Source organism: Salmo salar, chromosome 25, assembly GCF_965601325.2.
Source record: "Salmo salar chromosome 25, fSalSal1, whole genome shotgun sequence".
Classification (NCBI taxonomy): domain Eukaryota; kingdom Metazoa; phylum Chordata; class Actinopteri; order Salmoniformes; family Salmonidae; genus Salmo; species Salmo salar.
In genome coordinates this window covers 15727501-15752684 of record NC_138315.1, presented here as the reverse complement: position 1 = coordinate 15752684, position 25184 = coordinate 15727501, and the positions used below count along the sequence as shown (strand labels likewise).

At 45.7% G+C, this 25184-nt stretch overlaps 1 protein-coding gene across 6 annotated transcripts in view; it reads right to left on the bottom strand.

Annotated features, from left to right (window-relative positions):
- Positions 1 to 25184, bottom strand: part of LOC106586233 (rap guanine nucleotide exchange factor 4) — a 55178-nt gene that overhangs the window by 5904 nt on the left and 24090 nt on the right. For 4 of the 6 annotated variants that reach the window (XM_014173279.3, XM_014173282.3, XM_014173286.3 and 1 more), the window contains 21 exons: positions 20625 to 20675; positions 20395 to 20501; positions 20130 to 20251; positions 19834 to 20017; positions 19574 to 19658; positions 17866 to 17926; positions 17547 to 17623; positions 17183 to 17329; positions 14001 to 14104; positions 12905 to 12990; positions 8940 to 9018; positions 8511 to 8661; positions 8140 to 8228; positions 8017 to 8047; positions 7792 to 7870; positions 5577 to 5723; positions 3559 to 3656; positions 3069 to 3194; positions 2466 to 2644; positions 458 to 548; positions 227 to 277 (listed from right to left, as the gene is read on the bottom strand). In XM_014173279.3, the coding sequence (XP_014028754.2) occupies positions 227 to 277; positions 458 to 548; positions 2466 to 2644; positions 3069 to 3194; positions 3559 to 3656; positions 5577 to 5723; positions 7792 to 7870; positions 8017 to 8047; positions 8140 to 8228; positions 8511 to 8661; positions 8940 to 9018; positions 12905 to 12990; positions 14001 to 14104; positions 17183 to 17329; positions 17547 to 17623; positions 17866 to 17926; positions 19574 to 19658; positions 19834 to 20017; positions 20130 to 20251; positions 20395 to 20501; positions 20625 to 20675 (2145 nt within the window). The remainder of the gene's footprint in view (positions 1 to 226; positions 278 to 457; positions 549 to 2465; positions 2645 to 3068; positions 3195 to 3558; positions 3657 to 5576; positions 5724 to 7791; positions 7871 to 8016; positions 8048 to 8139; positions 8229 to 8510; positions 8662 to 8939; positions 9019 to 12904; positions 12991 to 14000; positions 14105 to 17182; positions 17330 to 17546; positions 17624 to 17865; positions 17927 to 19573; positions 19659 to 19833; positions 20018 to 20129; positions 20252 to 20394; positions 20502 to 20624; positions 20676 to 25184) is intronic. The other 2 variants (XM_014173280.3, XM_045707768.2) reach the window with 1 other exon arrangement.

The window sequence follows — 25184 nt, the reverse complement described above, 5'->3', positions numbered from 1 at the left end:
GTGGAAATACTCACACTGTTCTGAGATCTGCCACAACCACGTTAAGTGGGCACATCACAGTCACAGCCAAGCTCAACACATACATTGTTAGATGACAAATGACCATGCAAGAATGTGACGTTTCAATTCAATATTTGAATAAATTGAAGCTTTAGAAAGCAAGGCTAGAGACTATGTGAGTGGATGAATGGTTGATATGGGACTAAAAATAGTTTAGAGTACTCACCATTAAGCTTTCAAATTCGCTGTAAAACTTCTTAAATTTGCTGGGGAGTTTCTGTCAACACAAGTAACAGGGAAAGTTAACAGATAGTTGAAATCATTATATTCTTGGGCAGGTGCTAAACACATGTGAGTGTTGTTGGACAGACAGATGCACAATGTCAGACAGACACACAGACGGACAAACAGTGACAGACACACAGTGACAGACAGAAAGACAGCCAGAGACACCCACCTCCCAGGTCTGACTCAGTCTGCTCACGGCTGGGTTGCTCATGCCCATGATAATAGCAAAGAAGGAGTTGAGGTTCTTATACTCCTTACAGCTGTTACAGAGAGAAAGTAGTCCAAAGATTTATCAGTATAAGGTAACATGTTACATGTGACTAATTTAAGTCATCACAGGGGGTCATGAAGGAAACACTTGTCATTACCAAAATGATACATTTACAGTGCATTCGGGAAAGTACTCAGAGCCCTTCCCCTTTTCCACATTTTATTACGTTACAGCAAATGTTACGTTACAAATTGATCCAAAAATATATATAATCTCAATCTACATACAATACCCCATAATTACAAAGCGAAAACTGGTTGTTATTAAGACCCTTTGCTATGATACTCGAAATTGAGATTAGGTGCATCCTGTTTCCATTGATCATCCTTGAGATGTTTCTGCAACTTGATTGGAGTCCACCTGTGGTAAATTCAATTGATTGGACATGATTTGGAAAGGCACACACCTGTCTATATAAGGTCCCGCAGTTCACAGCGCATGTCAGCGCAAACACCAAGCCATGAGGTCGACAGAATTGTCCGTAGAGCTCTGAGACAGGATTATGTCGAGGCACACATCTGGGGAAAGGTAGTAAAACATTTCTGCAGCATTGAAGGTCCAAGAACACGGTGGCCTCCATCATTCTTAAATGGAAGAAGTTTAGAACCACCAAGACTCTTCCTAGAGCTGGCTGCCTGGCCAAACTGAGCAATCGGGGGAGAAGGGCCTTTGTGAGGGAGGTGACCAAGAACCAGATGGTCACTCTGACAGGGCTCCAGAGTTCCTCTGTGGAGATTGGAGAACCTTCCATAAGGACAAACATCTCCGCAGCACTCCACCAATCAGGCCTTTATGGTAGAGTGGCCAGACGGAAGACACTCCTCAGTAAAAGGCACATGACAGCCCGGAATTGGAATTTGCCAAAAGGCACGTAAAGCGCACTCCGCTTTACGTGCAGATGAAACCAAGATTTAACTCTTTGGCCTGAATGCCAAGCGTCACATCTGGAGGAAACCTGACACCATCCCTACGGTGATGCATGGTTGTGGCAGCATCATGCTGTGCAGATGTTTTTCAGCGGCAGGGACTGGGAGACTAGTCAGGATCGAGGGAAAGATGAACGGAGCAAAGTACAGAGAGATCCTTGATGAAAACCGTCTCCAGAGCGCTCAAGACCTCAGACTGGTGGCGAAGACTCACAGGACAACGACCCTAAGCACACAGTCAAGACAATGCAAGAGTGGCTTCGGGACAAGTGTCTGAATGTCCTTGAGCCTCCAGTCAGAGCCCGGACTTGAACCCAAAGCCACTCCTGCATTGAACCCATCTCTGGAGAAACCTGAAAATAGCTGAGCAGCAACGCTCCCCATCCAACCTGACAGAGTTTGAGAGGTTCTGCAGAGAAGAATGGGAGAAACTGCCCAAATACAGGTGTGCCAAGCTTGTAGCGTCATAACCAAGAAGACTCAAGGCTGTAATCACTGCCAAAGGCGCTTCAATAAAGTACTGAGAAAAGGGTCTTAATACTTATGAAAATGTGAAAACCACAGCCAACATGGGTCTTAATACTTATTTCAGTATAAAAAAAAAGATACATTTGCAAACATTTCTAAAAACCTATTTTTGTGTTGTCATTATGTGGTATTGTGTGTAGAATGATAAGGGGAAACAAAACTATTTAATCAACTTTAGAATAAGGCTGTAACGTAACAAAACGTGGAAAAAGTCAAGGGGTCTGAATACTAACCGAATGCACCGCACATTCAGCCATTCACACATTTGTTAATCTTGACACTTAAACCTTTTCCTTTAGGGATTGATTGGGAGGGTTGACTGTACTCTACAGCTAAGTGACACAGGTATGCAATTCTACAACTACAGCTCTGCAGTCAGGGGAGACAGTGTGTGCGCAAACGTGCATGTGTGCGTGCATGAGAGAGAGGGCGACAAGGCAAGGGCCACTCACTGGGCAGCGATCTTGATGAACTTCTTGAGCAGCTGAACGCGCTTGCTGAGCTGAGCACACAGACAGATCTCTGTGATCACCCACAGCTGGATCTCATTGAACCTCCTGAGGAACAGGTCCATGTTGGCCGTGGTCTTCTTGAAGTTCTGCCTCCCAAATGTATAGTAGATCAGCTCATGCTGTAGAACAGGGCAAGAGAGCAAGTCAATGACCGGGTCCCTGATAGTTTCCATTATAATGTATCAATACATTGGTATAATAGTTGATTGATACACTCTTAGGGAAAAAAAAGGTGCCATCTAGAACCTTCTGAAGAAACCTTTTTGGTTCCAGGTAGATCGTTTTGGATTCCATGCAAAACCCTTTCTACAGAGTGTTCTACATGGAACCCAAAATGGTTCTACCTGGAACCAAAAACGGTTCTACCTCCTATGGGTACAGCCGAATAGTGTAGGAAGACATAGCCTGCACCCAGAATGGCACACTATTCCCCATAGGGCAGGGGTCGAAAGTAGTGCACGAAACATGTATAGGGAATAGGGTGCCATTTAGGACGCAGCCATAGAATCAAGTAATTCCTCATTCGTCATTGGTCTGACGCACTTCATGTACACAGTGGAAGAGTTCCCAGTCGTAGAGAGTCATCTGGTAGGCCAGGTCTTTCGAGCTCATCAACTCAAAGCTGCTCAGGGAGCCTGTGGAGGGTCCTTCCTGCTCTGGTAAGGGCGTCTGAAATATTGCGCAAACGTAATATACTGTATAATTTACAGTTGTCTGTATATCATTCTTCATCATACAATTAACACTGATATGAAATACAGGACTGTTTTGATAGCTACAATGACAGTTATACAACTATAACAAGTCGAATTGCAACAGTAGCCTCAGGCCAGTGAACATATGTCAGTCGATTAAAACAAATATATTCCATTAGAGAAACACAACATGAGACGCAACATGCTTCATAGTAACAGCTGCATGAGATGTAGCTTGTAGGAAAACCTCTGGGAATTAGTTGGGTGGGTCTGAATGCTTGTTTTTCTTCATTGTTAATTTGTTGGGCAATACGTTTTTCTGAGGGGTATTTACGCACCAATGAATCCAGTTGATCCCCGGGACAGACAAATAGACGGCCGTTGATGCTGAGTGTGGAGAAGACGGAAATATCGTTGGGTTTTAGCACCACTTTATCTGAAGAAAAACAACAAACGAGCGATAATGAAAACATGATCATATTAAATACAGTACATATTATTATGGTCTGTTCTGAAGAAGCATAACAAGGGTAAGGAAACGATAGCGCTGCAGTGGATATCGGCAGTTTTACGGGCTCCCGACCAATTCAAAACAAATCTTATTAGCCACATGTGCCGAATACCACAGTGAAAAGCTTACTTACGAGCCCCTAACCAACAACGCAGTTTAAAAAAACTACAGATAAGAAGATGAGATAAAAGTAACAAGTAATTAAAGAGCAGCAGTAAAATAACAATAGCGAGACTACAGAGTCAATGTGCGGGGGCACCGGTTAGTTGAGGTAGTATGTACATGTAGGTAGAGTTATTAAAGTGACTATGCATAGATGACCACAGAGAGTAGCAGTGGTGTAAGAGGGGGGGGGGGGGGGGCAATGCATATAGTCTGGGTAGCCATTTGATTAGATGTTCAGGAGTCTTATGGCTTGGGGGTAGAAGCTGTTTAGAAGCCTCTCGGACCTAGATTTGGCGCTCCGGTACCGCTTGCTGTGCGGTAGCAGAGAGAACAGTCTATGACTAGGGTGGCAGGAGTCTGACAATTTTTAGGGCCCTCCTCTGTCACCGCCTGGTATAGAGGTCCTGGATGGCAGGAAGCTTGGCCCCAGTGATGTACTGGGCCGTTTGCACTACCCTCTGTTGTGCTTTGCGGTCGGAGGCCGAGCAGTTGCCATACCAGGCAGTGATGCAGCCAGTCAGAATGTTCTTGATGGTGCAGCTGTAGAAACCTTTGAGGATCTGAGGACCCATGCCAAATCTTTTCAGTCCCCTGAGGGGGAATAGGTTTCGTCGTGCCCTCTTCACGACTGTCTTGGTGTGCTTGGACCATGTTAGTTTGTTGGTGATGTGGATACCAAGGAACTCTCAACCTGCTCCACTACAGCCCCGTCGATGAGAATGTGGGCGTGCTCGGTCCTCTTTTTCCTGTAGTCCACAATCATCTCCTTTATCTTCATCACGTTGAGGGAGAGGTTGTATTTAACAACACATCTGCCACGTTGACCATGAACACGGGGGTACCTCAGGGGTCACGCCCCCCCATCCACAACGACAAGACCGTAATGGAGCCAAAAGGCTCCCGAACAGCTTCTACCCCCAAGCCATAATACTGCTGAATATTTAATCAAATGGCTACCCTATTTGCATTGAACCTTTTTTGCACTGACTCTCTTCCACTGACTCTACGCACGCTCACTGGACTCTACCCACAAAACACACACATATGCATATTGACGCCACACACACACACACTTTCCCACTCTTCACATACACTGCTGCAACTATGTTAATTTTCAATCCTGATTGCCTAGTCAGTTTTACCCAGAGTCGTCCTCCAGACGGGGGCATCCATCTTCCTCTGAATACTCAGCAGAGAATTGGGCCCAGATTCTTAGCAGCAAAACAAATGCTAGTAAATAACAGATTTATGGCCAATATGATTAGGATCTCAGAGACAAAGGAGCAGTGCTTCTGGCTGTATTTACTACTTGGTACGGGTGAAGTGCAGGTCAAACATAAGCCAGAGAAAGAGGTGGATTAGTAAACCCTGGCAGAGACACTGGAATATCCATACAGCAAGTCCCAGCCAATGGCGGCAACATGCGGGTGTAGAATCTTATGAGTTGAAGCAAGCTTGCAGCAATATTGCCCCGACCTTTTCTCTATGCTGCTCTACTGTCCCTATATTGAGCATACACCGGGTAACTGAAACAGACTAATCCAGCACCAACACCCAATCATTTCTAGTAAATCAGGCCTGATTAATGAGCATCATAGCATCTGTAAATAGCAGGCCATGTGTGGAAAGACTGTGTCAACCACCATCGTTTGATTAGCGTATAGCTGTGGTCCTTTTCACCTCCGGCCGAACTGAGGTTGACCAGGAGAAGGTCCTCCGCTGACCCCAGCTTGTCGGCCACTGCGCTGATGACCTCTCTGACCGAGGCGGCCATGGGGACCCGGATGGTGGTGTAGGTGTGGTCGCTGCAGTACACTTTGAACAGGACTGCATGGGGAGAGAGCACAGAGCACAATGCTGAGTCCCTTAACATTTAGGATTGAAGGATGGCTATTGGGAAGACAGATCCGTGGCCAAGTGCATCAGCCTTGCCATGGTAGAGGTTCAAAACAGATTAGAAAACACTGTGAGTCACTCCTGGCTGCAAGGCCAAAAGGCTCATGACTGCTAAACTGTGCTTTTCTATAGCTTATAGCTAGCTCTCTTCTAACGCATATCCTGCATGCTTTCACACACACATACACACACTTTATATATATATATTTTTTTAATTTTCATTGCTGGACATAAAAGACTGTAAAAACACCAGGAAATCAGCTCCAAGTGATTTTAATTTTGGAAATCTGTGCAAGTATTCCCATGTGAGACACGTGATCATCTAAAAATACACTGCTCAAAAAAATAAAGGGAACACTAAAATAACACATCCTAGATCTGAATGAATGAAATAATCTTATTAAATACTTTTTTCTTTACATAGTTGAATGTGCTGACAACAAAATCACACAAAAATAATCAATGGAAATCCAATTTATCAACCCAGGGAGGTCTGGATTTGGAGTCACACTCAAAATTAAAGTGGAAAACCACACTACAGGCTGATCTAACTTTGATGTAATGTCCGTAAAACAAGTCAAAATGAGGCTCAGTAGTGTGTGTGGCCTCCACGTGCCTGTATGACCTCCCTACAATGCCTGGGCATGCTCCTGATGAGGTGGCGGATGGTCTCCTGAGGGATCTCCTCCCAGACCTGGACTAAAGCATCCGCCAACTCCTGGACAGTCTGTGGTGCAACGTGGCGTTGGTGGATGGAGCGAGACATGATGTCCCAGATGTGCTCAATTGGATTCAGGTCTGGGGAACGGGCGGGCCAGTCCATAGCATCAATGCCTTCCTCTTGCAGGAACTGCTGACACACTCCAGCCACATGAGGTCTAGCATTGTCTTGCATTAGGAGGAACCCAGGGCCAACCGCACCAGCATATGGTCTCACAAGGGGTCTGAGGATCTCATCTCTGTACCTAATGGCAGTCAGGCTACCTCTGGCGAGCACATGGAGGGCTGTGCAGCCCCCCAAAGAAATGCCACCCCACACCATGACTGACCCACCGCCAAACCGGTCATGCTGGAGGATGTTGCAGGCAGCAGAACGTTCTCCACGGCGTCTCCAGACTCTGTCACGTCTGTCACGTGCTTAGTGTGAACCTGCTTTCATCTGTGAAGAGCACAGGGCGCCAGTGGCGAATTTGCCAATCTTGGTGTTCTCTGGCACATGCCAAACATCCTGCACGGCGTTGGGCTGTAAGCACAACCCCCACCTGTGGACGTCGGGCCCTCATACCACCCTCATGGAGTCTGTTTCTGACCGTTTGAGCAGACACATGCACATTTGTGGCCTGCTGGAGGTCATTTTGCAGGGCTCTGGCAGTGCTCCTCCTGCTCCTCCTTGCACAAAGGCGGAGGTAGCGGTCCTGCTGCTGGGTTGTTGCCCTCCTACGGCCTCCTCCACGTCTCCTGATGTACTGGCCTGTCTCCTGGTAGCGCCTCCATGCTCTGGACACTACGCTGACAGACACAGCAAACCTTCTTGCCACAGCTCGCATTGATGTGCCATCCTGGATGAGCTGCACTACCTGAGCCACTTGTGTGGGTTGTAGACTCCGTCTCATGCTACCACTAGAGTGAAAGCACCGCCAGCATTCAAAAGTGACCAAAACATCAGCCAGGAAGCATAGGAACTGAGAAGTGGTTTGTGGTCCCCACCTGCAGAACCACTCCTTTATTGGGGGTGTCTTGCTAATTGCCTATAATTTCCACCTGTTGTCTATTCCATTTGCACAACAGCATGTGAAATGTATTGTCAATCAGTGTTGCTTCCTAAGTGGGCAGTTTGATTTCACAGAAGTGTGATTGACTTGGAGTTACATTGTGTTGTTTAAGTGTTCCCTTTATTTTTTTGAGCAGTGTATAATCAAAAGGTTTGAAATGATTGTTTTAGTCAAATATGATATATATTTTTGGCCAGTTGGAAATCCCTGCACTATGCCATACTTACTCTCATCATTACTCTTGATGGCCTGTCGTTTCTGCAGCTTCTCATCCCCCATGCTGAACTGCCTCAACAGGACTTTGTGCTAGAACAGAACAGGACAGACAGAAGTGTGTTAGTTCAACAACATGACAACAAAACCATGGGTGGGAGTAGGATGTAGCTTGGGGAAATGTAGCTCGGGCTGACAACGAAAACAAAAGCACAGAATATGACTGCTGGGTGACATACCTTTTGTTGAGAGGATCTGGCGTCATCAGAGCTGAGAAGGTAAACAAAGTGAGATTACATCATGCTAAAGCCGGGGACGCTAAAGATAAGTGCAACGCAGTAACAATACATTCACACACTTACGTGTTTTTAACTATCTTCTCTAACTCTGGGAGTTGATCTTTCAGAGCAGGAATCACCCTGGCATCATCAGATACAGACACAAAGAACTCCTGCGACACACAACGCACTCTCAATGAGGAGAGATTAATGAGCCCAAACTAATTTGGATTATCAAATGACAAATCACTAATACTATACTATTACAGCAAACAGTACATTTTTAAGCAACAAGCTGAATAAGTGTGCCTATTAATAAAGGTTTGTGAGGAAGACACTGGTTATGGCAACCTATTCTGCAATGGCAACCTATTCTCTTCATAGTGCACTCATTTTGATTAGGGCCCTATGCCCTATATAGGGAATAGGGTAGTACTTGGTATGCATCCACTGACCTCTAGGAAGGCGAGGGAGGCATCCTCCTCCTGCAGGTGATCTCCATGTACTGAGGCCCACTGCAGCACCAGCCTGATCACCCTCCTCTTGTTGTTCAGGGTATAGTCCAGACGCTCCTGTTCGGAGCCCTGGGACGCCTCAGCATGGTAGGTGCAGGGCAGTTAAGGACAGAAACACATCGCTACATCTTCACTGACTCACATCTAGTCCAGGGGCCGTTTGTAGCATGCGTCTCAGAGTAGAAGTTCTGATTCAGGATCCGTTTTGCAATTTAAGTCACAATGAATATGATTATTTGGACATGGCGGACTGGATCCTAGATCCTGATCTGCAATTTTTAATACATAGAAGGGATACTGATACTCATCAGTAGAAATACACAAAAACATACGGTAATTATTTGCTATTTTCAGTGACTGAAAGGATATTGGGCCATGAGCACCGGACACAGCTGACTGTTAGGGATGAAGACGCAGTGCATGAGTACAAAGTCGTCCAGAGCTGGATCTGGGCAGATAGAGACAGAGACAGAGAGAGAGAGAGAGAGAGAGAGAGAGAGAGAGAGAGAGAGAGAGAGAGAGAGAGAGAGAGAGAGAGAGAGAGAGAGAGAGAGAGAGAGAGAGAGAGAGAAAGAGAGAGAGAGAGAAAGAGAGAGAGAGAGAGAGAGCAGGCGAGAGAGAGAGAGAGAGCGAGAGGGCGAGAGAGGGCGAGAGCGAGAGAGAGGGGCACCTGTGATGTCAGATGAAAGGATGCCAGACCAGGCCAGCAGGCTGACAGTACTACAGGCCTGATCACACATGGCTGCTGGCTCTGTCACCGCAGACGGCTGCGACATGAAAGCAGCCTGGAGTCCAAGCGTAATTAGATCAGCCCTGTGATGCGCTGCTAATTATAAACATGAACAAACAGGTCAGCAGCAGCATGGAGGCCGGATGCTCGCTCGCTCCCTCTCTCTGATGATACAGAGGAGACGATCTAAACACGACAGCCATGACGAACACAACCATCTACATTACAGTCAAATCTTATTTGTCACATGTGCCGAATACAACAGGTGTAGACCTTACAGTGAAATACTTACTAACAAGCCCTTAACCAACTATGCAGTTTTAAGAAAATCCCTAGAAAAGTAAGAGATAAGAATAACAAATAATTAAAGAGCAGCAGTAAATAACAATAGCAGGGCTATATACAGGGGGTACCGGTACAGAGTCAATGTGCGGAGGGAAACCGGTGTCGAGGTAATTATGTAAATGTAGGTAGAGTTATTAAAGTGACTATGCATAGAAAATAACAGAGTAGCAGCAGCGGGGGAGGGGGGGGGCAATGCAAATAGTCTGGGTAGCCATTTGATTAGCTGTTCAGGAGTCTTATGGCTTGGGGGTAGAAGATGTTTAGAAACCTCTTGGACCTAGACTTGGCGCTCCGGTACCGCTTGCGTGCGGTAGCAGAGAGAACAGTCTATGACTAGGGTGGCTGGAGTCTTTGACAATTTTTAGGGCCTTCCTCTGACACCGCCTGGTATAGAGGTCCTGGATGGCAAGAAGCTTGGCACTGGTGATGTACTGGGCCGTACGCACTACCCTCTGTAGCGCCTTGCGGTCGGAGGCCGAGCAGTTGCCATAACAGGCAGTGATGCAACCAGTCAGGATGTTCTCAATGGTGCAGCTGTACAACCTTTTGAGGATCTGAGGACTCATGCCAAATCTTTTCAGTCTCCTGAGGGGGAATAGGTTTTGTCGTGCCCTCTTCATGACTGTCTTGGTGTGCTTAGACTGTGTTAGTTTGTTGGTGATGTGGATGCCAAGCTCTCAAGCTGCTTCACTGCAGCCCCGTTGATGAGAATGTGGGCGTGCTCAGTCCTTTTCCTGTAGTCCACAATCATCTCCTTTGTCTTGATCACGTTGAGGGAGAAGTTGTTGTCCTTGCACCACACGGCCAGGTCTCTGACCTCCTCCCTATAGGCGGTCTCATCGTTGTCGGTGATTAGGCCTACCACTGTTGTGTCATCAGCAAACTTAATGATGGTGTTGGAGTCGTGCCTGGCTGTGCTGTCTTGAGTGAACAGGGAGTACAGGAGGGACTGAGCACGCACCCGAGGGGCCCCCGTGTTGAGGATCAGCGTGGCGGATGTGTTGTTACCTACCCATACCACCTGGGGGCAGTCCGTCAGTAAGTCCAGGATTCAGTTGCAGAGGGAGGTGTTTCGTCCCAGGGTCCTTAGCTTATTGATGAGCTTTGAGGGCACTATTGTGTTAAACGCTGAGCTGTAGTCAATGAATAGCATTCTCACATAGGTGTTCCTTTTGTCCAGGTGGGAAAGGGCAATGTGGAGTGCAATACTGATTGCATCATCTGTGGATCTGTTGGTGCAGTATGCAGATTGGAGTGGGTCTAGGGTTTCTGGGATAATGGTGTTGTGAGCCATGACCAGCCTTTCAAAGCATTTCATGGCTACAGACGTGAGTGCTACGAGTCAGTAGTCATTTAGGCAGGTTACCTTAGTGTTCTTGGGCACAGGGACTATGGTGGTCTGCTTGAAACATGTTGGTATTACAGACTCGGACAGGGAGAGGTTGAAAATGTCAGTGAAGACACTTACCAGTTGGTCAACATGCTCGGAGTACACGTCCTGGTAATCCATCTGGCCCAGTGGCCTTGTGAATGTTGACCTGCTTAAAGGTCTTACTCACATCGGCTGCGGAGAGCGTTATCACACAGTTGTCTGGAACAGCTGACCCTCTCATGCATGTTTCAGTGTTGCTTGCCTCGAAGCAAGCATAAAAGTTATTTAGCTCGTCTGGTAGGCTCGTGTCACTGGGCAGCTCTTGGCTGTGCTTCCCTTTGTAGTCTGTAATAGTTTGCAAACCCTATTTGGGGTTTGCCTATTTGATGGTTCGTCAGAGGGCATAGCGGGATTTCTTGAAAGCGGCAGCTCTACTCTTTAGCTCAGTGCGAATGTTGCCTTTAATCCATGGCTTCTGGTTGGGGTATGTTCGTAGTCACTGTGGGGACGACGTCCTCAATGCACTTATTGATAAAGCCAGTGACTAATGTGGTGTACTCCTCAATGCCATCGGAACCGGAACATATTCCAGTCTGTGCTAGCAAAACAGTCCTGTAGTTTAGCATCTGCTTCATCTGACCACTTTTTTATAGACCGAATCCCTGGTGCTTCCTGCTTTACTCTTTGCTTGTAAGCAGGAATCAGGAGGATAGAGTTATGGTCAGATTTGCCAAATGGAGGGCGAGGGAGAGCTTTGTAATTGTCTCTGTGTGTGGAGTGGTCTAGAATTTTTTCCCCCTCTGGTTGCACATTTTACATGCTGACAGAAATTAGGTTAAACTGATTTAAGTTTCCCTGCATTAAAGTCCCCGGCCACTAGGAACGCCGCCTCTGGATGAGCGATTTCCTGTTTGCTTATGGCGGAATACAGCTCATTGAGTGCGGTTTTAGTGCCAGCCTCGGTCTGTGGTGGATGTAGACAGCTACGAAAAACACAGATGAAACTCTAGGTAGATAGTGTGGTCTACAGCTCATCATGAGATACTCTACCTCAGGTGAGCAAAACCCTGAGACTTCCTTAGATATTGTGCACCAGCTGTTGTATACAAATGTGCATAGGCCACGCGTCTTACCAGAGGCTGCTGTTCTGTCCTGCAGATAGTGAGTATAACCCGTCAGTTGTATGTTATTAATGTCGTGATTCAGCCACGACTCGGTGAAACATAAGATATTACAGTTTTTAATGTCCCGTTTGTAGGACCTACGTGCTTTCAGTTTGTCCCATTTACTTTCCAGCGATTGAACGTTAACTAGCAGAACGGATGGCAAGGGCAGATTAGCCACTCGTCGCCTGATCCTCACAAGGCATCCTGATCTCTTTCCACGAAACCTAAGTTTTCTTTTCCAGCGAATCACGGGGATCTGGGCCTGGTCGGGTGTCCGTAGTATATCCCTCTCGTCTGACTCATTGAAGAAGAACTCCTCATCCAATTTGAGGTGAGTAATCGCTGTTTTGATGTCCAGAAGCACTTTTTGGTCATAAGAGACAGTAGCAGCAATATTATGTACGAAACGAGTTACGAACAACGCGAAAAAATGAACAAAATAGCATGGTTGGTTAAGAGCCGATAAGACGGCAGCTTTAAAAAAAAAAAAATAATATATATATATATATATATATATATATATATATATATATATATATATATTAATAAAAAAAATATCAGTGTTGAAATATTTGTCATTGAAAATAAGAATTTGTTCTTAACTGACTTGCCTAGTTCAATAAAGGTAAACATTTTATTTTTTTAAATGGTCCTTACACAGAAATACAATGGTCCACAGTGGCGAGAGATGTTATTGGAGTGACAGAGTGCACTACTCTACCTGATTCGTTGAGGTGAGAGTCCAGTCGCATCATTTCCAGAAAGTGCTCCAGAATCTTCTCCGGTGTCCCGGACATCACAGTGTATCTGGAATGGCAGTGTCAATCAATCACCTACTTCATTAATCAAGACAGGTTTACTGCTAGTGCTCACTACTGTTCCTATGCCACACTTCAATGACCTGTGTCCTCTGAATACCTGGCTGTGATTACTACATTAGATAATAATCCACAAACAGTCAAAGAGGTCCTGACCACTGCTGTAGGTTTTAGGGGGATGGCTGGGTGAGAAAGGGTGTGGAAGCCTCTCCATAGGTAAAACACAGGAAGAGACCACCACTCAACCATAAGAATCAACACGCTACAGCCAGGCTTGTTGTGATTGGCTAGTTAACGGGAGACAGAGGACGAGGCTTCTCTATCCCAAATGGGACCCTATTCCCTATAGGGCCCTGTTAAATAGAAAGTAGGGAAAAGGATGCCGTTTGGGACGCAGGCGGTGTGTGCAAGGCACTCCACGGGGGAAGGAGAGGAGCCTGACACCCTCACACTCTTCATATGTGACTGGCGCTGTGGTTGATTAGAGGCCAACCCTGGCGGAGTGATTGTGACCCGCAGGGCCTGCCTTCTCCCCGGGAGCCCATCTCTCAGTCATTACCATTAATGTCTCTCTCTCCATTACTGCAGCCGCGGTCACTGACAGCAGCTGCCATTAAGACTAGCTAGTAGCTAACAGACGTCTGCAGCCTTGTAGCCTCAGTCTTGGCTTTACACTAGAACTTCTACCCCCGGGCCACCAGATCCGCACTACTATACACTCTTTAGCCGAGGGTAGCTCACAAACTCACCCACTTTTTACACTCACTGTGCACATTTTCAAGAGTCTCTCACACTAACCTCACTCCCTGTTATGAATCTAACGTCAAGAGACATTATCACACACATGACCCTCCCAACAGGAGAGAATCTCACACACCCACAGTCCCCTTTTTAACTTCCTATAGAACTCTACCTCTATTGAACAGTGCTGCTACAGAAAGTAGTTCAATCATATTGTGAGGAGATGACTGGGTGAGACAGATAGAGTTAGCTCAGTACTTGTAGTGTGAGGAGGAGGTGGTGCTGTTGCTGCTGGGGCTCTTCTCCAGGACCAGAACATCCTGATAATGCTCTTTCAAACGCACCGTGTTGGCCTCCACATCCTGGACACACACACACACACACACACACTATTGATCATTATATCATTGTACTGTAGTTATGTTTTATTATGAAATTCCATGCCATTCCTAATGACTACAAGTGGTTGTTATCTGGATTACAAGATTTTGAAAATGAATAAATACATTCCCGACCGAATAGTGCTGTAGCAAATCCTGCAGAGTAGACCATCAAAATTGCTGGGATGACTTCTCTCCCCGACTCTAGTGGCATCTGGTAGTTAACATGGAGGCTGCACTACATTACATCATCCCATCAGAACTATGGTACTGTAAGCATGGTGGATTAGTCTGCTAGTACAACTGACAGGGAGACTGGGCGGTCAGCATTTTGACTGAGGCGGAATCACAAATGGCACCCTATTGTCTTTGTAGTGCACTACTTTTGACCAGGATGTGCACTTTATAGGGAATAGGGTGCCATTTGGGAAGCAGACTATGTGGCCCAGAAGCCCATCAGTCCAAAGCCAACAGGAGGTTTACAGAGGAGGAGGACTCAATGAGCCGCATACAAAGGGTCTGCTTCTGTGGATCACACAGATGTCCATCATCCATCCGCTTTTCAGTAGACACAATCAAGACCCTGATGTCCTATCAAAGTCCAACGCAAGCTGCACGTGGGCGGAGCTAAACAATAGGCTGTGGAGGGAGAATGTAGAGAGACTGATAGCCCAAACGCAGGCAGATGTCAATATTGATCTAGTATTGATGGTTGCATCTTACAATCCAACCGTATTGTATGCAGCCGGTAATACACTCGTATCCCCTGTGGACCGGTTCGTACCTAAAACATTCTCCACTCAGGCTGCAAAGGCATCGATTTCCTCCTGAACTAAACTCAGCAAAAAAAGAAACGTCCCTTTTTTAGGACTCTGTCTTTTGAAGATAATTCGTAAAAATCCAAATAACTTCACAGATCTTCATTGTAAAGGGTTTAAAAACTGTTTACCATGCTTGTTCAATGAACCATTAACAATTAATGAACATGCACCTGTGGAACGGTCGTTAAGACACCAACAGCTTACCGATGGTTGGCAATTAAGGTCACAGTTATGAAAACTTAGGACACTAAAGAGGCCTTTCTACAGACTCTGAAAAACACCAAAAGAAAGGTGCCCAGGGTCCCTGCTCATCTGCGTGAACGTGCCTTAGGAATGCTGCAAAGAGGCATGAGGACTGCAGATGTGGCCAGGGCAATAAATTGCAATGTCCGTACTGTGAGACGCCTAAGATAGCGCTACAGGGAGGCAGCGCTACAGGGAGGCAGGACGGATAGCTGATCGTCCTCGCAGTTGCAGACCACGTGTAACAACACCTGCACAGGATCGGTACATCCGAACATCACACAGGTACAGAATGGCAACAACAACTGCCCGAGTTACACCAGGAACGCACAATCCCTCCATCAGTGCTCAGACTGTCCGCAATAGGCTGAGAGAGGCTGGACTGAGGGCTTGTAGGCCTGTTGCCTGGTGAAGACCTGTCTTACATCACCGGCAACAACGTTGCCTATGGGCACAAACCCACCGTCGCTGGACTGGCAAAAAGTGCTCTTCACTGACGAGTGGCGGTTTTGTCTCACCAGGGGTGATGGTCGGATTTGCGTTTATCGTCGAAGGAATGAGTGTTACACCGAGGCCTGTACTCTGGAGCAGGATCGATTTTGAGGTGGAGGTGCCGTCATGGTCTGGGGCGGTGTGTCACAGCATCATCGGACTGAGCTTGTTGTCATTGCAGGCAATCTCAATGCTGTGCGTTACAGGGAAGACATCCTCCTCCCTCATGTGGTACCCTTCCTGCAGGCTCATCCTGACATGACCCTCCAGCATGACAATGCCACCAGCCATACTGCTCGTTCTGTGCATGATTTCCTGCAAGACAAGAATGTCAGTGTTCTGCCATGGCCAGCGAAGAGCCCGGATCTCAATCCCATTGAGCACGTCTGGGACCTGTTGGATCGGAGGGTGAGGGCTAGGGCCATTCCCCCCAGAAATGTCCGGGAACTAGCAGGTACCTTGGTGGAAGGGTGGGGTAAGAAGAACTGGCAAATCTAGTGCAGTCCATGAGGAGGAGATGCACCGCAGTACTTAATGCAGCTGGTGGCCACACCAGATACTGACTGTAACTTTTGATTTTGACCCCCCCCACTTTTGTTCAGGGACACATTATTCCATTTCTGTTAGTCACATGTCTGTGGAACTTGTTCAGTTTATGTCTCAGTTGTTGAATCTTATGTTCATACAAATATTTACACATGTTACGTTTGCTGAAAATAAACGCAGTTGACAGTGAGAGGATGTTTCTTTTTTTGATGAGTTTAGATTTATTGACAAGGAGGGGGAAAAAAGGGGAAAATATGTGTGCTTTCTTTATGGCTAATGCTACTTCCTGATGTTGCGCCCTGCATGCAGAATGCTGCAGCCTGATTGGCTGAACGCGATACGCAACATCCGGAACTAGCATTCCTTCCTAGGTATTAACCACTTTAGCATGATGGTGGAAAATGGTGTTTCATTAAGAAAGTATGCATATTTCCCCTGTTTTTTCCCACCTTCTCACCGTCAAATCTAGTTCAGGAGCAAATTGATGCATTTGCAGCCTGAATGGAGAATGTTTTAGGTACGAACCGGTCCACGGGGATATGAGTGTATTGCCAGCTGCATACAAGCGTTTGGACGGTAAGATGGCAACGACTCTATCGCCATCTGCCGGCCAGTGGGCTAAGAGACTGACAGCTGACAGTTTGGCTTTAGCGTTTATACCGTACCTCTCCTACAGACAACTGTCTCCATTGAACCACAAAGTTGATAGTAGTCTATCATTAAAACAATTATATACGAAAACGGGGACTTGACTCTTAACTGGTACAACTGGTTAATGTATGCATCATTCTAATGAACGTTTACACCTCTGCGATGTTGAATCCGAATCTCAAACAATAGAGGGAGACTATACCGTTGAATACAGATAAAGTGGAATTTCACTGAGCTTAGTGGACAGAGGTGGAGGGGGCCATGCCATCTCCTGTGAGGACAAACAGGACTTCCCCAGATAACTCACTTTGAGGATCCGATTGAAGTCCTCCTTATCCACACGTAGGAAGTGGCAGTTATCTTCTCGTAGAACAATGGAGGCGGCGCGGGGGGCATCGTTGACCAGGGCAAGCTTCCCAAAGTCATCTCCCTCATGCAGCGTGCAAACAACCCCCTATGTGAAACAGGACAAGAATAAGCAAACAAAGAACGGCTGTGCCTTAAAGGGCATAAGATGACAAGCATACAATACTTTTACATCTGCTATGTCATTTATCCACTCTCATATTTTCTATAATTGGCTATAGTGATTAGCTGAATACTGATCAAATGGGGATGAGTCGTATGACATGCCAGATTCAAATAACATTTGAACAATCTTTTTTTTTTACCTTTCCATAAATGACAACGTTTACAGAGCCTTTTAGAATGATGTACCACGATGTGCCTTCCTCCCCTTGATTGAACACTGTAAGTGAAAATGATAACATATCAAAATGAATATTATCCAACAAAACATTTCCAAGAATGCATCTCAATGCATTAACTTACAGAAACAGAAACAACCGCAAAGGATTTACTATTTAATCCGGGATTTTATTTCTGCCTCCATATAGATGATGCATTTATAAAATCAATGAATAGTGTACAAAGTTGATCAAGTTAAAAGGGGTTGAACTCTGGTCATGGAGGCAGTGTTAAACTACTTACACACGGTTCCTGCTTTGGCATGGGACTCAAAGATCAGAACTCCAGCTAACTCCTTCTTTACCTGTAGAAGCAGGGGGGGAAACACAGCTAGGTTACAGGGTTGACATCATACAGTGCCTTGCAAAAGTATTCACCCCCTTGGCCTTTTTCCTATTTTGTTTCATTACAACCTGTAATTTAAATGGATTTTCATTTGGATTTCATGTAATGAACATACACAAAACTGTCCAAATTGGTGAAGTGAAATGAAAAAAAAATTAAACTGAAAAGTGGGCTATGAAGCCCCTAAATAAGATCTGGTGCAACCAATTACCTTCAGAAGTCACATAATTAGTTAAATAAAGTCGACCTGTGTGCAATCTAAGTGTCACATGATCTGTCACATGATCTCAGTATATATACACCTGTTCTGAAAGGCCCCAGAGTCTGCAACACCACTAAACAAGGGGCACCACCAAGTAAGTGGCACTATGAAGACTAAGGAGCTCTCCAAACAGGTCAGGGACAAAGTTGTGGAGAAGTACAGATTAAGGTTGGGTTATAAAAAAATATCTGAAACTTTGAACATCCCACGGAGCACCATTAAATCCATTATTAAAAAAGGGAAAGAATATGGCACCACAACAAACCTGTCAAAAGAGGGCTGCACACCAAAACTCACGGACCAAGCAAGGAGTGCATTAATCAGAGAGGCACCAAAGAGACCAAAGATAACCCTGAAGCTCCACAGCAGAGATTGGAGTACCTGTCCATAGGACCACTTTAAGCCGTACACTCCAAAGAGCTGGGCTTACGGAAGAGTGGCCAGAAAAAAAGCCATTGCTTAAAGAAAAAAAATAAGCAAACATGTTTGTTGTTCGCCAAAAGGCATATGGAAGAAGGTACTCTGTTCAGATGAGACTAAAATTGAACTTTTTGGCCATAAAGGAAAACGCTATGTCTGGTGCAAACCCAACACCTCTCATCACCCCGAGAAAACCATCCCCACAGTGAAGCATGGTGGTGGCAGCATCCTGCTGTGGGGATGTTTTTCCATCGGCAGGGACTGGGAAACTGGTCAGAATTGAAGGATGGCGCTAAATACAGAGAAATTCTTGAGGGAAACCTGTTTCAGTCTTCCAGAGATTTGAGACTGGGACAGAGGTTCACCTTCCAGCAGGACAATGACCCTAAGCATACTGCAATAGCAACACTCGAGGGGTTTAAAGCGAAACATTTAAATGTCTTGGAATGGCCTAGTCAAAGCCCAGACCTCAATCCAATTGAGAATCTGTGGTATGACTTAAAGATTGCTGTACACCAGCGGAACCCAACTTGAAGGAGCTGGAGCAGTTTTGCCTTGAAGAATGGGCAAAAATCCCAGTGGCTAGATGTGCCAAGCTTATAGAGACATACCCCAAGAGACATGCAGCTGTAATTGCTGCAAAAAGTGGCTCTACAAAGTATTGACTTTGGGGGGGGGTGAATAGTTATGCACGCTCAAGTTTTTTTTTTTTTTGTCTTGTTTGTTTCACAATAAAACATATTTTACATCTTCAAAGTGGTAGTCAGGTTGTGTAAATCAAAAGATACAAACCCCTCAAAAATACATTTTTATTCCAGGTTGTAAGGCAACAAAATAGGAAAAATGCCAGGGGGGGTGAATACTTTCGCAAGCCACTGTATACGGCCGACAATGAATTATGAATGTAACCGAATCTGTACTCACAGTGGTGGATAGGTGAGATAAGGCTTTTATATGGAGCAGCTCCTCATAAATGATCTCCAAATCATCCGCTGTCCTCTGTCCTGGCCTGGGGAAGGGGAAACATGCACCAATAAAACAAATCATTTTTAAATGTATTAACTTTAAACAGGACCTTCGCATCAGCTTTGCACTTTGCTTACATATCTTATTCATCTTGCCTAACCCAAACTCTCCAGACCTGCATACATCCTACCCGCAGGTGGCGATCTCTGTGATCTTACTGTTTCCTCAGGATCATGCGCATGTGTGCGTCAGGGCCGATTTGGGAGAGGAGGAGGAGGGTATCCTGTAGCTCCTCATTGCTCTCCCTGGCCTCCTTCTCAGTGGGCAGGGGAGCGTCCTCCTGCTCATCATCCAAGAAACGGTAGAACAGATACTTGTCCTGGAAGGTCAGCTCCTGGTCCACTGCAACCCCAACAAAGAGAGAACACAGAGGGTTTAGAAATGGACCGGCTTTCACATGCACACAGACAGAGAGGTTACTCTTAGTACGGTCTACTGGACTGTTCTGGCTCACCGTGGTTGAGAACTCCTTCCTCCAGCAGCACCTGCCACATGCCCACTGCTTGAATGCGAGTGTGAACACAGGAGCTCTGCTGCATCTGCCAGTCAACCAGCTCTGTTCCCACACAGCATTGCCTGCAGGAGACACACACATCACATCACATCAGGAAATACATACAGCAAAAAACAAACATAACCAATACACAAACAGACAGATGTACACGTACTGTGATATGAGTGTACCAGGTGTACATGGTACAGGGGATATTCCAACCCACCTGTATGTCTTCAGGTGGTACTTCCTGTCTCGGATGATGTGGGGAGCTCTGGAGATGATGGCATCACGTAGAACCTTCCCTGCTCGCATGATCTTCTCAGATGGGACCTGTGGGGAGAAAATGGGCCTTATAATAGAGGAGAGGCCAGGCCTTATAATAGAGGAGAGAAAAGGTGATCAATGGACAGATACAGATGAGATGGCCTCTATTGGTGTGATGGTCTTTACTACCTGAGAAATGGATTTAGGATGGAGTTTGGCTGGGTTTTCTGTGAAGGATTTCTGAAAAGTAAAATGACATGACAATGACTGGAAAACGCACGCACACACACACACACACATACATACGGAAACATAATGGATTTCAAAAACTCCTTAAAACACTTCTGCGAGCAGGCCTTTCTAAATCGACCTGGCCCGGGTATCCTGGAAGGATATTGACCTCATCCCGTCAGTAGAGGATGCCTGGTTGTTCTTTAAAAGTGTTTTCCTCACCATCTTAAATAAGCATGCCCCTTTCAAAAAATGTTGAACTAAGAACAGATATAGCCCTTGGTTCACCCCAGACTTGACTGCCCTTAACCAGCACAAAAACATCCTGTTTTAGTCCCCGCGATATGCAACTTTTCAGGGAAGTCAGGAACCAATATACACAGTCAGTTAGGAAAGCAAAGGCTAGCTTTTTCAAACAGAAATTTCCATCCTGCAGCACTAATTCCAAAAGGTTTTGGGACACTAAAGTCCATGGAGAATAAGCACACCTCCTCCCAGCTGCCCACTGCACTAAGGCTAGGAAACACGGTCACCACCGATAAATCCACAATACTCGAGAATTTCAATAAGCATTTCTCTACGGCTGGCCTTGCTTTCCATCTGGCTACCCCTACCCCGGTCAACAGCTCTGCACCCCCCGCAACAACTGGCCCAAGCCCCCCCCCCCCGCTTCTCCCAAATCCAGCCATGCTCAAGGTCCTAAACGATATCATAACCGCCATTGATAAAGACAGTACTGTGCAGCAGTCTTCATTGACCTGGCCAAGGCTTTCGACTCTGTCAATCACCGTATTCTTATCGGCAGACTCAACAGTCTTGGTTTCTCTAATGACTGCCTCGCGTGGTTCACTCATGCTGCCAAACATACCCTTGTAAAACTGACTATCCTATCGATCCTTCGGCGATGTCATTTACAAAATAGCCTCCAACACTCTACTAAGCAAATTGGATGCAGTCTATCACAGTGCCATCCGTTTTGTCACCAAAGCCCCATATACTACCCACCACTGCGACCTGTATGCTCTCGTTGGCTGGTCCTCGCTACATATTCGTCGCCAAACCCACTGGCTCCAGGTCATCCATAAGTCTTTGCTAGGTAAAGCTCAGCCTCATCTCAGCTCACTGGTCACCATAGCAACACCCACCCGTAGCACGCGCTCCAGCAGGTATATGTCACTGGTCATCCCCAAAGCCAACACCTCCTTTGGCCGCCTTTCCTTCTAGTTCTTTGCTATCAATGACTGGAACGAATTGCAAAAATCACTGAAGTTGGAGACTTGTATCTCCCTCACTAACTTTAAGCATCAGCAGTCAGAGCAGCTTACTGATCGCTACAGCTGTACAGAGCCCATCTGTAAATAGCCCATCTAATCTACCTACCTCATCCCCATATGTGTTTGTTTTTCTGCTCTTTTGCACACCAGTATTTCTACTTGCACATCCTCATCTGCACGTCTTTCACTCCAGTGTTAATTGCTAAATAGTAATTACCTTGCCACTATGGCCTATTTATTGCCTTCCCTCCTTACTTCATTTGAACACACTGTACACATATTTTTCTATTGTGTTATTGAGTGTACGTTTGTTTAACCCATGTGTAACTGTGTTGTTGTTTTTGTCGCACTGATTTGCTTGATCTTGGCCAGGTCGCACTTGTAAATGAGAACTTGTTCCCAACTGGCCTACCTGGTTAAATAAAAAAACTAAAAATGGATTTCAAAATAAAAGCACAAAGTGAAGGACAAGGATGATAAGAACATTTGAGATTGTATGACACATGATACACAGTTCAGTGAATGGCCATAGATCCCTCCCTATCAATGATGACAGAGATTAGGCCCTTGTGAAGATGTAGCCTTTACCACTATCAACCAGGGGCGTAATTTCAGATAAACCTAGGGTATGGAAAAATGACAGCTGTACAGATGCGCTCTCCAAAAAGCCAGCCAGCCATACAAACAGCCTTCCCTCCCACTCCCAGGCATTCCCATGGTCCTAAAGTCAGCCTGCTAATACAGCTAAACTGCATTTGCCTTTAAAAATCAGGATTGGAATGATTTCAGTAGCCCATTTTAAATTGTTGGTGTTGGGCCATACTCAATTGACAACCATGCTAACACTGTCAACAGGGCCCTGTTAAATCGGAAGTCAAATCAACAGCTGGCGTCTGTCTGTGCTTACATCCCAACCCTTGGACCCACAGCACAGAAACCACCTTGAACAAGTCATGTATGGATGTGGTATTCATGAGTTCTACAGCAGAGAAGAATCAAACTGAACTATACATACAGCAGCACTCTATACTATAAAGCGGACATGACGACGGCTGTTCAAACTCTATAACACCTCCTTTCTAATGTAATTTCTCTCACAGCCAAGAACAATACTTACATAGATGCTTAAAGGGATACTTCAGAATTTTGGAAATAAGGTCTAATATGAAGGAAGTTAGTGTTGCAAGCCAATGCTAACTAGCATTAGCACAGTGACTGGAAGTCTATTCGTATCTGGGTATAACTGAGCTCAAGTGCATCCTGTTTCCACTGATCATCCTTGAGATGTTTCTACAACTTGATTGGAGTCCACCTGTGGCACATTCAATTGATTGGACATGATTTGGAAAGGCACACACCTGTCTAAAAGGTCCCACAGTTGGCAGTGCATGTCAGAGCCAAAACCAAGCCGTGAGGTCGAAGGAATTGTCCGTAGAGCCCCGAGACAGGATTGTGTCGAGGCACAGATCTGGGGAAGGGTAAAAAAAAGTGCCTGCAGCACTGAAGGTCCCCAAAAACACAGTGGCCTCCATCATTCTTAAATGGAACAAGTTTGGAACCACCAAGACTCATCCTAGAGCTGGCTGCCCGGCAAAACTGAGCAGTCGGGGGAGAAGGACCTTGTCGGGGAGGTGACCAAGAACCTGATGGTCACTCTGACAGACCTCTAGAGTTCCTTTGTGGAGACGGGAGAACCTTCCAGAAAGACAACCATCTCTGTAGCACTCCACCAATCAGGCCTTTATGGTAGAGTGGCCAGACAGATGCCACTCCCCAGTAAAAGGCAAATGACAGCCCGCTTGGAATTTGCCAAAAGGCATGTAAAGCACTCTCAGACCATGAGAAATAAGTTTCTCTGGTCTGATGAAACCAAGATTGAACTCTTTAGCCTGAATGCCAAGTGTCACGTTTGGAAGAAACCTGGCACCATCCCTACGGTGAAGCATGGTGGTGGCAGCATCATGCTGTGGGGATGTTTTTCAGCAGCAGGGACCGGGAGACTAGTCAGGTTTGAGGCAAAGATGAACGGAGCAAAGTACAGAGAGATCCTTGATGAAAGGGCAAAAGTTCACCTTCCAACAGGACAACTACCCTATGCACACAGCCCAGACAACACAGGAGTGGCTTTGGGACAAGTCTCTGAATGTCCTTGAGTCTTGAGTGGCCCAGCCAGAGCCCAGACTTGAACCAGATCGAACATCTCTGGAGAGACCTGAAAATAGCTGTGCAGCAACACTGCCTATCCAACCTTACAGCTTGAGAGGATCTGCAGAGAAGAATGGGAGAATCTCCCCAAATACAGGTGTGTAGTGTCATACCCAAGAAGACTTGAGGCTGTAATCGTTGCCAAAGGTGCTTCAACAAAGTACTGAGTAAAAAGTCTGAATACTTATGTAAATGTCATTTCAGTTAAAAAAATATTAATTAGCAAACATTTCTAAAAAACAGTTTTTTTCTTTGTCATTATGGGGTATTGTGTGTAGATTTATTTTTTAAAAAATGTGGGGGCCTTAATCATTTTCAGAATAAGGCTGTAACCTAACAAAATGTGGAAAAAGTCAAGCGGTCTGTATACTTTCCAAAGGCACTGCATTTGTTGTTGTTGTTGTGACTACAATATGTAGAGCCTTCGAGTTAGGCAAATATTTACCAACAATTCAACCGCAGGGGGGATTTGCTAAAGAACAACAAAATTACAATTTTTATTGTAGTTATTTATAGTGCACATGTTTTGGCTGGTCTGGAGAAGAACAAAAACAGGAACAAAGCCGTAATAAATCCCGAAACCCCAGAGTAGCACCATGTTATCTGTACGGAGGAAAGGAAGTCACAACCGAATTTAAGGTGGAACGGGAACTATTAAGGACATGCTGCACACCAACGGAAGCTAGGTCTCAGCTGCCGCCTTGTTTATATTTAGTCAAACTTTAAACAAGCTCGACATTCCAGACTTATTTTGAGCTTCTGGTAACTAAAGAGGATGCTGTTAGATCAGGGCCCACGCAAGCAGCATGTAAATAGGAGTAAATAATCATCCCTTTACCACCCGCCGTCACTCTTCCATTCACAACACACAGTGTTCAATCTGGATGATATTCACTTCACATAAAGTGGTTACTGATCTCTCGTACACAGATGAGTAGCTGGTCATTTATGTTAGCTTTTGTCTCTGGGTTGCCAAGATCCCATGGTTACTGCCATAGTCACAGTGCGTTTTGAATGTCCACTATCATCATCCAAAAAT